Source organism: Euprymna scolopes, chromosome 25, assembly GCF_053919585.1.
Source record: "Euprymna scolopes isolate OS-2025 chromosome 25, ASM5391958v1, whole genome shotgun sequence".
Lineage (NCBI taxonomy): Eukaryota > Metazoa > Mollusca > Cephalopoda > Sepiida > Sepiolidae > Euprymna > Euprymna scolopes.
This window is the reverse complement of record NC_136506.1, coordinates 90,172,671-90,189,924: the sequence shown is the minus strand read 5'-3', so window position 1 is coordinate 90,189,924 and position 17,254 is coordinate 90,172,671. Positions and strand designations below refer to the sequence as shown.

General features: G+C 34.4%; 1 protein-coding gene and 1 non-coding gene across 2 annotated transcripts in view; one reads left to right on the top strand and one right to left on the bottom strand.

Annotated features, from left to right (window-relative positions):
- The window catches only part of LOC145247498 (corticotropin-releasing factor receptor 2-like), a 907,054-nt gene that overhangs the window by 105,186 nt on the left and 784,614 nt on the right, over positions 1–17,254 (bottom strand). The window contains exon 11 of the mRNA XM_080109310.1: positions 7,677–7,812. Within this exon, the coding sequence (XP_079965436.1) occupies positions 7,677–7,812 (136 nt within the window). The remainder of the gene's footprint in view (positions 1–7,676; positions 7,813–17,254) is intronic.
- On the top strand, positions 13,374–13,446 carry Trnar-acg (transfer RNA arginine (anticodon ACG)). Its single transcript has one exon. It is a non-coding gene; the product is annotated as a tRNA-Arg (tRNA).

Here is a 17,254-nt window from a genome sequence, read left to right as displayed (position 1 = left end):
CCTCACATGCAGTGGCCCTACACGCCCTTAACCCACTTTTGTGAGTCCTGTCTAGACATGTGTTGGATTAGTCATTATGCAGATCTCTAGGCGCAAAATGCAGAATAAATGTCGCTGTAAAACATTAGAAACATTTTTTTTTACAACGAACCTAATTATGTCTGTTTTTTTTTTTTAATGGAAATCGCTCGAGACAAGGCGTGAAACCACTTGACGTAAAGAATTAAAAAAAAACCCGGAAAAATGATTATCGCAAAGACAGAAGATGCATATTGAAATTAGGCTTTTAAAGATCAAGGCTATAGATAGGAGGGAAACAGTCAGCAGGAAGAGAGTTCCACAAGACTGTAGTTCTTGGAAAGAAGTTACCAGAATAGGAAGCTGCATTACAATGAGTTATGAAAACAGCAAATTGATGGAGACCACTAGACCAATGGGTCAAACGAGCTGGGACAAAAGAAGCAGGGAGTAGATCAGACAATTCTGAAGGACACACGTCATAATAGTATTTTTAAAAAATACTGAGAATAGCAACATCACGTCTGTGTGTCTGAAAGAGAGAGAAATTGAGAGAGAGAGAGAGAGAGAGAGAGAGAGAAATGGAGAGCTTTCAGAAAAGAAGAAATAGTGGATCCAATCAAATCACGAATACTTTTTCAAAACACTTGAAATAAGACAAAGATGCTAATAAATACGTGAAACATTTTTTTAATTTTATATAACAAACCTCATTTTGTCTGGTTTTGCGATGTTTTGGTGAAACTATTCAACAAAAGATCCGATGCATCTCAAGAAAACCCATTCTTCATCTCGGATGAATACGAAGTATCAAGAGCTAGCCTTGCATCACAAAACTTTGGTCGATATGGTTTTTATGCATCAGAAAGCCTGCTCCATTTGTGCGAGGATTTTAATTGACCAGAAAAGAAACATTTTATGAGATTTATTGCATTCTCTCGCGCTTTCTTTGACTTTAGTTTCCGAAAGGCGGCATTATCTAATATATAAAAAACTATATGTCTGTCTATCTGTCTGTCCATCTGTTTGTCTCCATATTTTCAAACTCTATCTCCTCCGAAACTAAAAGTCGCAGAGCGGTACTAGGGGCCTCAAATAATTGGAGTTTTTTACAGACCGTTCTTTTATGGGTCTTTAGCCGATTAAAATAGTTTTTTAGGGGTCAAAAACGGTTAAAAACTGAAAAATCGTTACACATTTTGTACATTGATTTTAGTTTATTTTAAATTTTTAATCCGTTCATATGCGATTCATATTGGTACAGTGGTAACGTTACCAGCTTTGAATGCTATAGTTTTGCTTTCTGTTTCGATTTTAGCTTATGACAAACAAATACACTTTTTTATTACTTTGGCAATCACGACTCTATAATAATATATACGAAATCTGGACAAATTTAAATATCATATTTAAGCATATTTTACGACCGGGCAAAGCCGGGCGCTTACGCCCCCCCCCCGCCTCCTGTTAGCCTATTATTAAACTAAATGTAAGTTTTGGAATTTTTGCGATGATCATTAATTATTCGTATTTTTTTTTTTTTAGATTTTTCGCTTACACCGAATAAAGCGTTGTGAAACTAACACTTAAGATGAGAATAGTAGTCCGAAAATCCAAATAATACGAACAAATATCAGTTAATCAGCAGCGTTTTTTTTTATCACTAATATCTTTTTCTTATAAACTAGAGACGTTCCAAATTAATGTGTCCTATTTTATTATTCCGCCCGAATGGATCAGAAGAGATTGCAAATTTGCAGTGTTATGTTGATTGATCTTATGCATTTATCATCTGGAAGTTTCATCTCTCTGTTGCAGATAATGGCGGTGTGAGACTATAAGAAAGCAATCCCCTGTCATAGACGTGCGTCACAAACAGGGATTCGTCATTAAATTCTTTGGCAAAAATATGTGGTGACTCAGTAGAAAAATAAATTCTGGGGTACAAAAGGTCGCTCATTTTAATGGTACTACTCTCGTCATCGTAGCTCTTCAACATTTTTTTGTTAAAAATAAAAGACTTTACCTTTAGAACCGTCCTTGTATGACAAAGCACACTCCAGAGGCCATGCACAAACATCGTTCATCGCCGGTAAAAGTGCCTTGGGTATGGTGATTATGTAGAAAACTAAATTCTGTAGCGCGAAAAATCGCTCAGTTTTAACAGAAACACATCCGTTTTCGTAGCTCTTCAACTTTTTGAGGTAAAAAAAGTAGGAGGCTTTACTTTTGGAACGACCCTCGCATAATAAGGATTTGATTTAAAAAAAAAAAACCCTTTCAGATTGAATAATACGGTATGTGATAAACTTATCGATACAAGAACACGACGTGAAGAGTCAAATAATTAAGTTCGGCCTCTCCGATCCGATATCTGGTCTAGGCGAAGCTATTGGCATTTATTTTATGTCTGTGTTATTAATTTAACATATCACCATGATTAATTTCTAACATTTTTCTTTCAGATTATTAAAGGTCATATTTTTCTGCAATATTCTTACCGATGTTGACTCAAAAATTACCTTCAACAGAAAGGGAGTCATCTTCCTTCATGAAAATTGCTCGTCATCACACGGCACTACTGACTAAAAATATTCTATGAGAATTTTGTTGGGGAATCTTGTCCTATCCTCCATATTCTCCTGACCTAATTCCCCCGGATTATCACTTATTTCGAGGATTACAAAATCACTTAAATGGCTTTAAGTTAACATCACAAGAGGAGACTAAACATGAGTTAGATACTTATTTCACATTAAACTTAAAAATTTCATAAGGAGGCAGCGTAACAATTGTAATTTATTTGCATATTTCTATTATTTTTTTAATTATTTTTTTTCATGGAAATCGCTCCAGACAAGGCATGAAGTCACTTGATATAAGGAGTAAAAAAACAGCTTCAAGTTCAAAAACTAATTAACTATAAATGTTAGATGGATAGATTTCGACTCAGAAAACAGCAATTATTCCCCTTTTGTCAGAAAAATCATTCAAACTTAACCATATTGTAATAATTTATAACGTTTTTTATTCAGATTATTAAAATATCTTTCATATTTTTATACAATATTCTCATCCATGTTGACCTGAAAACGAACTTCTTTAGTCAACAGAAAAGAAGCCATCTTCCATCATGACAATTGCTCGTCATCACACAACACTACTGACTAAAATATCCTATAAGAATTTTGTTGTGAAATCTTGCCGCATCCTACATATTCTCACGACCTAGCTCCCTCGGATTATCACTTATTTCGAGGATTACAAAGCTATTTAGATGGTCTTAGCTTAACATCACAAGACGAGATTGAACATAAGTAAGATTCGTATTTCACATCAAAACCTAAAGAATTTTACAAGTGAGACATTTATAAACTCGTTGACAGATGGGATCGAGTTATAAAGAGCAAAGGCCGTTATTATTATGAATAAAGATTTTAAAAATACCCAGTTTTTCAATTTCAAGACGAAATTTTAAACCAACACTTTACACCGACCTTATACTACTGAACACAATCCTGCATTCTCATGTACCGTGATGTTGCGAAACCTTTCGAAATACGATCTGACGTTCGGCAAGGATTTGTTCTTTTGCCAAAACTTTCCAATTACATCTTTGACTAGTTAAATAAAAAAGGTTCCAAGTGTTGGATGTAAGATTGCTATCAAGAATTTAGATTACGCATACGATATTACATTGAGGACATTGTCAAGGCTGCTGCAATGACAATGGGCTCTCTCTACCATGCTAGAAAATCACTCATACCTGACAGAATCCTGTATTTCTACAAAGTCACCATTAGACCATGCATAAAGTACTGCTGCCACATCTGGGCTGGTGCTCCAATCACTATTATTCTAACTAGCCTCTCTGTCTTAGGCAGGGCCCTAAAATAATTTCAAATCTAAATATCGCACACTATCAACCAAATTCAGATCCCATCGCTGCAATGTGGCATCCTGTTTTGAAAGTATTTTTATGGAATGTGCTCTGACGAACTCGTAGCACTTGTTCACCATCGATGTAATACATCCGACCAACATGACAAGCATTAAATTACACTCCATTTCCGGGAGATGTCACGAGATGCTGGATAAGATTTTTACTCTAATAATTTCTTCCTTCAAACTGCTAGGCTTCAGACTTCCCCCCCCAGTCTCTTGCCTCTTTGACCGTACTAACACGCAGACATTAAAATGTAATGCGAATATACATCTTGCTGCTCAATTCCCTACATAGTGTTATCGTAGACATGGTCCCAAATAGTATGCTCTTACATGCAAGTGGCAATATGCCTTGATCAGGGTGATTAAGAGTAAATATTAAAAAAAAACGTACCATGTAGTGCTCAATCTTGTTTTAATATGGTTGATTTGCATATTAAGGATGAATATAAATGCATCGAAGACTCTTCTGTACTCTGATTTATTGCAAGCAAGCTATATTTAAGGAGTTACTATTTGCGACTATATCTACAAAGAGACTATGTAGGGAGTTAAACAGCGAGATGTATGTTCACATTATACGTGAATTCTGCATGTCAGTACAGCCAGGGAAGCAAGAAACAGGGAGGAAATTCCCAAATATAGCATTCGGAGAGAAGCAACTATTAGAGTAGAAAGCTTTTCGACACCTAGGAATCTAAACAGTAAAGGGGTGGGATTTTGCGCTTGTCGGGTTCGTTAAGAGCATGTACGTCGTAGGGAGTACAAGTGATGCGAGTTCACCAAAGCACATTCTATTAAAATACTTGCAATCATGCATCGGAATGTCTTTGATAAGTATCGATAATCGATAAATATCGATGCAACATTGCGATGATGGGGCAGAAGTTTGAGCTTGGCTAATAGTGCGAGACCTTTTAGATTTGAGACTTGTATTAGGACCCTGTCTAACAGTGAGAGACTTGGTAGATGCAGCAGCTTATATATGGTAACAACATTTGCTCTCTTCAGAGCTTCATTGTTGGTGACGTAGGCCTGCTACTTGTCGCCTATGATCGAACGGAAGTATTGTTTGTAGAAACGCTGCAGAAGCTGCACCTCTTTCCCGTACAAAACCCAGGCCTCCGATCCAGAAAGGATAGTGATGATCACTACCGCTTTGTAGACTTCAATTTTTGTTGTGAGTCGCAGTGAGTGATTCTTCCACACACATTTCTGAAGGCGACTAAAGGAGCTGCTGCCTTTCATCCCTGGCGACTGAAGCATCATGGGATATAACGTTTCCACATTATGTGAAGCGTTCAACTGTGCTCAGTTCAGTTTCATTAATAGTGGTGCTTGGGAGGTGTAGGTCCCGTGCGGAGGTTTCTAATACAGTAACACTTTCTTGAGGCTGATTGTCAAGGCAAAGGCTCTCACTGGAGAGCGTAGTCGTTGGCAAAAAGCAACCCGAGGATCAACTCTTTCAGGGTCTTGGTACGAGCCATAATTTTGCGGAGGTTCAAGACACGCACATCAGTTTGAAATCACACATAGATCCTCTCCACGAGATTTACTTTAGCCTCCCTGAGCATCATGCCGAAGAATATGACGAAGAGCGTTGGCGTCACTATGATTCACCTGATTCATCTGACCCACGTGCAACTGCTGCAGGATTGTCAGAAGCTTTGGTGGGCAGTCAAGTCTTACAAAAATCTTCAAAAGGCCACCTATCGCTATCTCTGCTATTATACAAAAGGAACTTCCCTACGGATTCCTAAATGGCTGGGCCGATTTTTTTCGAAATTTCACACGAAGATACTTTATGTATCTAAGAGTGTTTTTAGAAAGGTTTTGAATCGAAATGTATTTGATAAGTATCGATAATCGAAAAAATTCGTTGAAAGAAGACACTGGCGATTTTGACTAAATGTAACACCTTGTAACATAAACGTAACATGCGGCTACAGCCGAGATTGAACTCACTACACGAGTTTTTAGTGTAATTCAAATCTTGTCGGTAGCTGAATACTTGATGCTTCGCTAGAACTATCAAGGTTATTTTTTTTATCGTGACGCCATCACTAGATGGATTGCTGATCATGGCTTAAGGGAGGCCCATCTACCCTCGAGAGAAGGATAGACCGCGCCAGTTTCCTACCCTGGTATTTTATATACAGCGCCCCGCCTTTCCAAATGGTCACCCATCTGGTACTGGCCAGGCTCGATGTTGCTTAACTTTGGTGATCTGGCGAGAACCGGGGTGTCAATTTGATTGTGCCGTATGACAATCCTTTATACAGCCTAACATCACACGTGCATTTGAGAAGTTTTATTACCGCATAAGCAGAAAAGCTTTAAACTATAAATTAACTGCAGACAGTGGCAAATTGGAAATTAATGTTCCTTTTTAGACCACAATTGGACCACAATACTTGACTTTCGTATGTTTGACTTTAATTCAAGTGATTATGTAAATAATTTTATAAAATCGGTATAAAACTAACAGTAGATTCTCTACAGTGCAATGTAGACTACAATGTATCGTGGACTAAGTCACTGCGGGGAGGCACGTGAAGCTTTCTCCCAGTACACGGAGGTGCTGGTGGTAGTGGTGCTGATGGTGGTGGTTATGGTGGTGGAAGAATCCCTAAGTAGATGAGGCAATCAATCGATTTGATTAAAAACTGGAGGATTTCATCGATTTCGATGACAATAAACATATGGGGGGGGAGGGAATAATTGCTGAGTCTCATTCAATCTGGGACAACATCGGATCTTCCTGCTAGTAAACTACCAACCGAAGCTAGTCTCTATTTCAAACTGAAATCAAAACAAATGCTTAGAAGACACTTTAGGAAAACAGCGACATCAACTTTGTAAAAAAAAGTCTTTCCCTCTTGGATAGGGTCCAAATAAGAGTCTCCAATCTAATAGATCCACTTTGGCAACTAGGCTTCAAGCCCTGTCCCATCGCCGCAATGTTGCATACCTATGCCTGTTTTGCAAGTATTTTAATGGAAGGTGCTCTGATGAACTCATTGCACTTGTGCCCCCTCGACATACATATCGTCGACAAACCTACTTAGCAACAAAATCACACCCCTTCACTGCTGAGATCCCAAAATTTCAGAAAGTTTTCTACTCTAGCTTCTTTCCTAGAACAGCTAGACTTTGGAATTCCCTTCCTGCTACTTGCTTCCCAAACTGTATTGATGTGCAGAAGTTCAAATGCAACGCAAACCAACATCAAAATGTTTCTTAAGCATGGTCCCAATTAATAGCCCTTTACGTTCAAGTGGCTATATGCCTTGTTTGGGATGAAGGTGAGTAAAATAAATAAATAAATAATAAACAAAAAAAAATAAAATAAAATAAAAAATAAAAATAAAGATAAAAAATAAATAAAAAAACAAATAAATAATAAAAAAAATAAATAAAAACAATAAATAAAAATAAATAAATAAAAAATAAATAAGTAAAAATAGAAATAAATAAATAAAAATAAAAAATAAAATAGATAATTAAAACAAGAAAATAAATAACTAAAAAAACAAATAAATAATAAAAATAAACAAGCAAAAAAAAAATAAATAAAAATAAAAAATAAAATAAATAAATAAAAAATAAAATAAATAAATAAAAAATAAAATAAATAATTAAAAAAAGAAAATAAATAAATAAAAAAAGAAATAAAAAAAGAAATAAACGATGAAATTATCGGTTGTTCTTACTTGTGCCGCCTGCAGAATGGCGTTGATGTACTGGAATACTTGTTTGCTTGCTGGTGTTGTTCCCGGATTTACCAAGAAGAGGAGGTAGGTTATGCCCAGCAGGGGGATCAAAATGCCGGACGCCTTCGCTGCTTTTCTATTTTCATGCATGAAAAAAAAAAAAAGACACAAAAAGGGCGATACATGAAAAAGAGCACTAAAAAAAACAACACATAACAAAACAGTAGTTTTTTGCATTACAAGACAATAAATACAAATTTAGATTATAAAGGAAGTCAATCATGCACATACGAATATGAGAGGGTCGTTTCAAAAGTAATACCTCCTATTTTTATTCCGCCCAAATGTATCAGATGAGGATTGTTAAATTGCATTGTTATGATTACTGAACTTATGCATTCATGACCTGAAAGTTTCATTTCTCTGTTGCAGATATTTACGGTGTGACACTCCAAGAAAGTAACCCCTGTCATGGACGTGCGTCAGAAGCAGAAATGTGTCCTTGAATTTCTGGAAAAAAGCGCATTGCTATTTAACTTTTTGAGTTAAAACAATAATAGGCTTTACGTTTGGAATGACCCTCGTAAGACAAAGTTCGCTCCGAACGCCCATGCACAGCCATCGTTCATCTCTGGCAAAAGTGCATTGAGAATGGTGGTGACTATGTAGAAAAACAAATTCTGGAGCACAAAAGGTTGCTGATTTTTATGGTACCACTCTCGTTATCGTAGCTCTTTAACGTTTTGAGTTAAAAAAAATTAAACTTATAGATACAAGAACATGATGTGACCAGCTAATTGATCGGATCAAGCCTCTTTGATAAACATATAAATATATACAACTTTATAAATAGAGGGTTGTAACTGGAATTTACACAAACAAATATGAACCAAACTGCCAAAATTTATGAGATGAACACGCAAAATTAAGACTGTGAACTTGACAGAAAAACACAGGTCAAAACGGCCTGAAAAATGTTCAAGTCTAATTCCAACAAATTCTTATCGAGTCATCTTTTCAAATAATTACATTTTAATCATCATCTCTAATATTCAAGGTGTTTGTCTCACAGCTCATCTGGCAAACCTATAAACCCTTATCCTCGAGTGACCGTCCAGCCTTGATAAGCGGTAACTCATTTGTACACTATATTATTTGGATTCTAGAAAATGTGTAAAATGTAAGACTTAGGCTTAAGGGGTCTTAAGAAGAACATTTTTCTGGGTATCGTTTATTGATTATTACTAAGATACAAGGAAAACCTGATATATTTGTCATTCTAAATGGGATATTATGCCCACATAATGCCTCCTTCAAAACTCTTTAAAATACCCCATAGAGAATGAAATTAGGCGAATATGTATTTACTAGTAGGGCCCGTGGAGATTCCACGGAACGACAAATATATTGAATCAACAAATATATTTTGAAAAAGCTGATATTTTTTTTCTGGATAGAAAAACCAATAAAATATAGCAGATGCGAGTTTATAAAAATTTCTCTGAAAATAGTGCCCATTGAATTTTAAATATAAAACTAATCCAAATGATATGAATTAATCAGAACTAATGAATACTCAGAAAATAATATTGTGCTACATAGTTCAGTACAAATAATAAAATCACATTGTAAGAAACAATCTTTAATTTACTCCTTCAATCCAGCACCTCTCGTAGACAATGTTGTTCTATTTGCCCTGTTTCTTTCGAATATTCTGTTTTTAACATAACATTTCGCCGACTTTTTTCTTCGGCGAAGAACTGCTGCACGTTGAAATTAGTACGAATTCCTTTCTCACCTCATTACAACAATGATCAGATATTATTATGATATTCGTAAACAATGCAGATCAAAAGGAGGTTACTCCTATATTTTTGTCCAGGTTGCTAGACTGGCCATTTAAAGCCATATTTAATGAATTTGGCCTTTTTTAAAAGCAGTTTGACCTTAAAAATTGTATATGGCCTTTTTAAAAGTGTAACGTACAGACTAATAAAGAAGGAGCAAGCAAGATATAAAACAGGAACACTAAAAGAAGCAAATTTATTAATACAAACAGACGCCCAATAATTAATACCCATTTGATATTAATTGCACAGTTAACATATGAAGTTTTCATAGAAGAATCAACAAGTAAAATTTATACACACAACGTTTTATATATAATACTCGATGTATTTACCGGGTATTGCTTAGGAACCTTTGTTTTTATTCCTATTTTTTCATTGATTTGCCTTCAAAAATGGGTTGGTAGATTGGCCTTTATAAAACCAAATTGCGCGAATTTGGCCTTTTAAAAAGCAGTTTGGCCTACCAAAGATTGCATTAAAAAGATTACGTTTGCATAATGTACGAACTAATTAAGGAATGGCCGAGCAGATTATTACATAAATTACGTTTAAAACGAATTTTATAAGGTTTTAATATTTAATATTTGAAATATTTCTGCACTAGTATCTTTGTTTAAAATAACGTTATTTCGTTGAAGTTAATACGTTTTTATTATTTTTTTAACTTATCGTTCGTGTAACAATTACACGAATTTATCGTTTGATTTCGTTTTAAAAAATTATTTCTTACTAGTTTTGATTCAAATAATATCGTTCAATTTGACTTTAAAAAATCCCCAGTTCGTTTTAATTAAAAATATTTAGTGTTCGTTTTAATTAAAAATATATAGTGTTCGTTTTAATTAAAAATATTCAGTGTCCGTTTTAATTTAAAATATTTAGTGTTCGTTTTAATTAAAAATATTTAATGTTCGTTTTAATTAAAAATATTTAGTGTTCGTTTGAATTAAAAATATTTAGTGTTCGTTTGAATTAAAATATTTAGTGTTCGTTTTAATTAAAAATGTTTAGTGTTCGTTTTAATTAAAAATATTTAATGTTCGTTTTAATTAAAAATATTTAGTGTTCGTTTTAATTAAAAATATTTAGTGTTCGTTTTGATTAAAAATATTTAGTGTTCGTTTGAATCAAAAATATTTAGTGTTCGTTTTAATTAAAAATATTTAGTGTTCGTTTTAATTAAAAGTATTTAATGTTCGTTTTAATTAAACATATTTAGTGTTCGTTTTAATTAAAAATATTCAGTGTTCGTTTTAATTAAAAATAATTGTGTTCGTTTTAATTAAAAATATTTAGTGTTCGTTTTAATTAAAAATATTCAGTGTCCGTTTTAATTAAAAAATATTCAGTGTTCGTTTTAATTAAAAGAATGTGCCGCTCAGAGTACCTTTTCTTCTGTTGGCAAAGACTTCAAAATCTAGTGAGAGGGTATATTTTTTCTTCCCTGCAACCACTTTCAGTCAAAAGAAACCTTGCTAGTCTTTTCGTAACTGATCGTTATTTTCACGGAGGACTTAACTCCAATCCAACATTCACAGCAAAGCTCGTCTGGCTACAATCAAAGTACCTCACTATGACGTAATCTTCTACCTGTACAAGAATCTGATAGTCCTAAGATGGGGTACAATTGCCAATTTAAAGTGAAATCAGAAGGTATGGCAACTGTACAGTCGCATGGTTTGCTGGAAAGTTTTGGCTTCATTGGAATGGATGTCATCTATATATAAAAGAGAGATTGTGTGCGTGTGTGAGGACACTTCTCAACGAATATTTGATCTACTAACTTAAAATTTGGTATAGAGGGTATTCAGACATGTGGAAAACTTTTTAATCGGTTTTCATTCAAAAAAAGGGCAGCTAAAATTGAAAAATTGATACGCAGGTGTGATCGGATTTTTATTTGTTTTCAACTTTCATGGCAGCTTACAGCTAAGTATAAGTTGAGTTAAAAAACATTTTAAAGATCATGTTAAGTTTGTCTAATGTTTATCGTACCTGACTCACTGTCTTTTGGTTTTGGTTTCGAGCTAGGGTATTTTTTTTTTTTACTTACAAGTGCTGAATAGTATTCTGGGTAACGCCGGAATTATTGCTGAGTGCACACACGCATATAGAGCTGGGTGCACACACGCAAAAAGTGTTGAAAAGTTTTTAAAACCAAGAAATGTCATAAGAAAATCATAACAATTGGAAGCTTTGAAATCAACATTCTTCAACTGACAAGTTTTGAAAACAGTCGCATTGAAATTTGACCTTGGACGAATTATGTTGAATGCGGCATCGAAAAACGAAATTCCTATCTAAAGCTTTTTGTAAATAAATAATAATAATAAAAAAAAATACCAGCCAAGGAAGAATTAAGTCACAGAGAGTGACGGACACCGAGCCGATCGACTTGTTATTTTATCGTCACACACAACATTCACAACACACCATCTCCCCCTCTCCCCCTCTCTTTCTTTCTCTCTCTCTATCTATTTATCTATCTCTCCCTCACTCCATAGCATATTTGTGGAAGTATTTTGCAAGAATAAAATTATACCCCAAATTGATAATGTTTGTTCTATAGATTCAGTGCCAAAATCACGTGCCAAAATGCTAGGTGAATCTAAGATTCACCTAGCATTTTGGAACGTGATTTATGAATAAATAGAACTACACCATAACGTAAAACAAAAAGTGAACTATTTAGAAAAAAAAAAAAAAAACAAAAAAACAAAACAAAAAAAAACAAAACAAAACAAAACAACATAATACTTACATTCACATGTCTCAGCTTCTTTTCGTTTTTTTTAAAAGAAACTTAACGTTACGTTTAATAACTATGGTATTTCTGTTTAACTATATCTACACTAGGTGTATCAGAATTTTTGTAGGAATTTTTGACACCCCTAACACGAAACTTCGAATAAATTATAAAAAACTCGTAAGTTCTCTTTTAAAAGTGGGTTGTTTATTTTCTTTATGGATTATACCTCCAAAATAAACTATTAAAGTTGTTTTAAAAGTAATAGAAATATTTTTTTTATTTTTAAAAAAAAAACAGTAATGAATTTTACGAACTCAATATTTTTCAATTTTTAAACTTTAAAAATCTATCAAAATTTTTCTATTGATTCTACTTTTACGATATTTTCAGGGTCAATGTGAAATTTTATGCACTTTCCAATAAACCGAATATAATATTTTAGACAAACTTTTTTTTTAAATTCACGCCTCATATTAAAAAGTAAATAATTAATTTACTCACCAAAGTGTTATGTATCACAAATTGAAGAGAAAAGGTCAATAAATAATATATTCAAATTTAAAACGAAAAAAAAAAGTAGTGTTTTTTAGAAATTTACCTGTAAAGTCCGAAGTTTAAAACCTTTAAAAAAAAAACACGTTGTTTTTTTTTTTTTAATGAAACCTTGATCCTTGCTCTTTTAATTGAAAAAAAAAAAATAGGGCTTGAATTACATTTTTCGAGGAGTTATAAGCTTGGAAAGACGGGGTGGAATTATTCAATATTTTTCACGAAATTTCTGACACACCTATATCTGCACTATTACTAGAATTCTAAATGTTTGGTTTGTTTATTTATTTATTTATGTATTTATTTATTTGTGTACACCAATAAAACTTTCGAACGAATGCACCGAATTGAAAAATTATTTATTTCCCTGAAAGGTGTGAATCCTTAGATTGTCCTTATCTATATATGGTTCGTAACGACACACAAAAAAGCCCGAAATAAGGGGTTTTGGGCCGTTTCGTGCAATTGTCGAAAAAGTTATCTGCCCATGTCAACGGAATTTAGCACTATCTGTATACAGTCGCGATAACATCTTTTGGCATACGGACAGGACTTGTGGCGCAATGGATAACGCGTCTGACTACGGATCAGAAGATTCCAGGTTCGAATCCTGGCAAGTTCGTAATAATTTTAACCATCATTTTATCCAACGTTTACTCATTATCCCTTACGGTATTTTTGTTTTTCAGTGATTTTGTTTTGTGCATATGGGAATTTTCCATACTCTGAGTTCACAGGATAAGCATTGATGGCAAGACGCTGCTGAGTGTACTTGATGTTGAGTGTACTCGATTTTGTGTTTGACTCGGCGTTGTGTGTGCCGACGTGGCGCAGCCGCTAGTAATAAATAAGAATTATAATATAATATTTATGCGTATTTTACGACTGGACAACACCAGGCGGCCTGCTAGTTAATAAATAAAAAGGGTATGGACACATGGATCGCTCGAGTGATGGCATTAAGATAGCTCGAAATTTGGAAGTTCTTAGTCAATGGTAAACGGCTGTCGCAGTAACGCAAATGTTTTACAATGATTATCGAAAATAATGACAAATGCTGGAATTCTTTGGCACTCAGATTTCAGGGAAAACCGTTTGTTATTGTCAGTGATAAATTACTAATAGTAATTAGTTGTGTGAAAACCCAGTGAATAAAGAACAAAACTATATTGCCAGCCTTGGTTGACACAGCACAAAATGGTCGTGAAGGGTTTAGTAGGATGAAAAGATAGAGAACGAAAAGCACCGTCCAGACTTCGATTGGTAGAATGCAGAGTTTACTGGAACCTTTGGGAGGCACTCAAATATCTCTGGTAACAAACGGTCATTATTATCGAGAAAACAATGGTAAACGGCGATTGTGATAATGCAAAATGATTTGCAGTGGTTATTGAGAGAGGCAGAGCGTTCTAGAAATCTGGGGAGACTTTTTGTCACCCAGATTCCAGGGAACACGATTTGTTACTGCAAATAAGAAATAGCTGATAATGTTGTGTCTGATAAGCCTTATAAAATAAATGAGAATAAGAAAATGACGAAAAGAGACCGTAAGAAAAAGAAGAAAAAAAAAACGAAAATAGAAGGAGTAAAAGATGAAAAATGAGACGAAGAAGAATATAAAGGAGTAGAAAGAAAAGAAGAAAAAGAAACCAACAGCAGTAGTAAAAGAAGAAGAAGAAGAAAAAGAAAAAAGAAGACAACAAAAAGAAAAACAAAGACAAAGAAAAAAAAGGAAAAAGAAGACAAAGAAAAAAAAAAGAAAAAAGAAGACAAAGAAAAAAAAAGGAAAAAGAAGACGAAGAAAAAAAGAAAAAGAAGACAAAGGAGAAAAACAATATAAAAACGGATCAGATAAAAAAGGGGGGGGGAAAGAAGAAGAAGAAGAAGAAAAAGAAGAAAAGACAAAGAAAAAAAGAAAAAAAGAAGACAAAGGAGAAAAATAATATAAAAAGTGATCGGATAAAAACAGGGAGGGAAAAAAGAAAAAGGCAAATAAAAGAATGAGAAGTATAAGTATTAAGTTGACAAGAAAGTTCTTGCGGAATTTTTAATTTTAATTTCAAATGATGTAAAATAAATACGTATTAGAATCGTTTGAACCCAAAAACACATCAAATAAAATAAATATTTGTTTATTTTGTAATAATGGGTTGTTTTGGCTTCAAACGTGTATAATACGTATTTATTTTTATTCAAACTCAACCAGCGCTTCAATCAAGGAAGACAAACCCTAACGTCAAACGATGTATTTTCAAATAGTTTTTCAATTTACTTTATATATCATTTAAAAGAGCGCTTTTCGCTCTATTTAATCGTTTAAATTACAATCGTTTTTAAAGAATTATTTCTTCCTTTCGAAACGTTTTATACAAGACGGAAAAAAGCAAATTTGCACAATTTTCTTATTTCAATTCAAGGTAGGCTGAAAAGCTGCTGAAACAGCTCGCGATATCAACGAAGCGTTTGGCCCAGGAATCACTACTGAACGCACAGCATAATGGTTGTTTAAGAAATTTCGTGGCGGCGACGAGAGTCTTGAAAGTGGTAAGCGAAATGGTCGGCCATCGAATGTTGACAACGATGAATTAAGTGAGAAATATTTAAAAAAACCTAACGATATCAAAAACGCCTTCAGTGACTTCATCGCCACCAGAGAGCAAGTTTTGTTTTCTTTCACGTTATTGGCATAAATACACCTGATTTGCGTTGGCAAAAGTGTGTTGATTCTGTTGGTGCTTATTTCGATTCACAAAGGTTTGTTTGAGCGGAGATAGGTTCATTTGAATTAAGATGTTAAAAACCGCAAGAACTTTCTTGTACAAACTGATAGTAGTAGAAGAAGAAAAATAAGAAGAAGAAGAAAAAAAAAGAAAATGAAAAGCGCAAAAAAGAAGATGGAGACAAAAAGATGGAGAAAAAAGGGAAAGAAGGAAAGGAGAAAAAGAAAAAGAAAAAGAGAATACAAAAGCAAGAAAGTAAAGGGAGAAGAAAGAGAAGGAAAAGAATAAAAAAGAAACGACTAAGTAGTAGTAGTAGTAGTGAAGAAGTAAAAGAAGAAGAAGAAGAAGAAGAAGAAGAAGAGAAGGAATAAATAGAACAAGAAAAAGCAACCAAAATGGTAACTAAATCGACATCTGTCGCACTAAAAGAATCTCGTAAGTTTTGGTTCCAGTCGATAGGAATTGGTAAATTCTTCCGGGAAATGTCCAAATAGATAAAAAAGAGGTTAATTGACCTCGAGTTGGCACATAAAACAGTCATTACCTATCAGACAAGAGAGTGGATAGGGGGCAAAGGAGTTGTGGGCGGTGGCCGTGATAAATCCTGCCTGAACTGCAAACGGGGAAACGACTTCATATCGATTGCCAATAAGTCTACCGATTCGTATATGCAGTTATCTGTTCCTAGGATTCGATTTAATGCTATAAACCGTGAACTGTTATGGCCAGACGCGCTCAACTGTGTAAATGGGATTGGTTACGCGTTGCCCAGAGAATACAAGTATGGTGCAGGGCCAATTTGAGTTATGAGGTTCAATCAGCAGAAATATTTTTGATAAGAAAAAAGTTGAGTTTCGGCAGAGTGTAAGTGACAGTAAGTACTTTTCACCAGCTTCCAGCACCCTCGTCACCTTTTTAGTAGACACATGACAACATACACACAGCTTCTTTCAATCTTGACAGACCATTGATGCCCACTGTAAAGGTACCTACGCGTGGAAATTTTGTAGCAAGAGTTGTGCAATCTACAACGACAGCTTTCCTGGGGCGACGTTGTTAAATACCAGTGGAAAGTGGAGGTTCAAGACTACTTCTTCTTCTTCTTCTTCTACTACTACTACTACTACTACTACTACTACTACTACTACTACTACTACTACTACTACATTTTGTCCATGTCACGGTGAAACTATCATCGAATTATTGATGGTGTGTTCAATTAATCTTAGATTATTTTTTTTACTGTTTATTCACCCCAAACAAGAAACAGTGCCACTAAGTCGTGAGGGGCCACTATTTGGAACAAGATTTGCAGAGACACTATGAGTTACAGAGTGACCAGGCAGAAGCAGTTATCTATCTATCTATATATCTATCTATCTATCTATCTATCTAGCTAGCTAGCTATCTAGCTATCTAGCTAGATAGATAGCTAGCTAGATAGAGATTTGAATCGTCATATTTTGAAAGGTTGTAAAACTATGCCAAACTCTGTGATCGGTCAGTTTGCACCAGAAACTATCCGAACAACGATCGTAAGTGACGTGTCAAGTGTCACGTGTTCCTGTTTGGCATAGTGTTGAGTTGGATAGGAGAAGTCAAATGAACAATATTGTTAAAGCAAGTCTTTCCATGAGGGAGATTGGGAAGTCTTAGAATGGAGACATAGAGAAACCACAAACCAAAATTCACTCCAGTTCTGCTGTGATG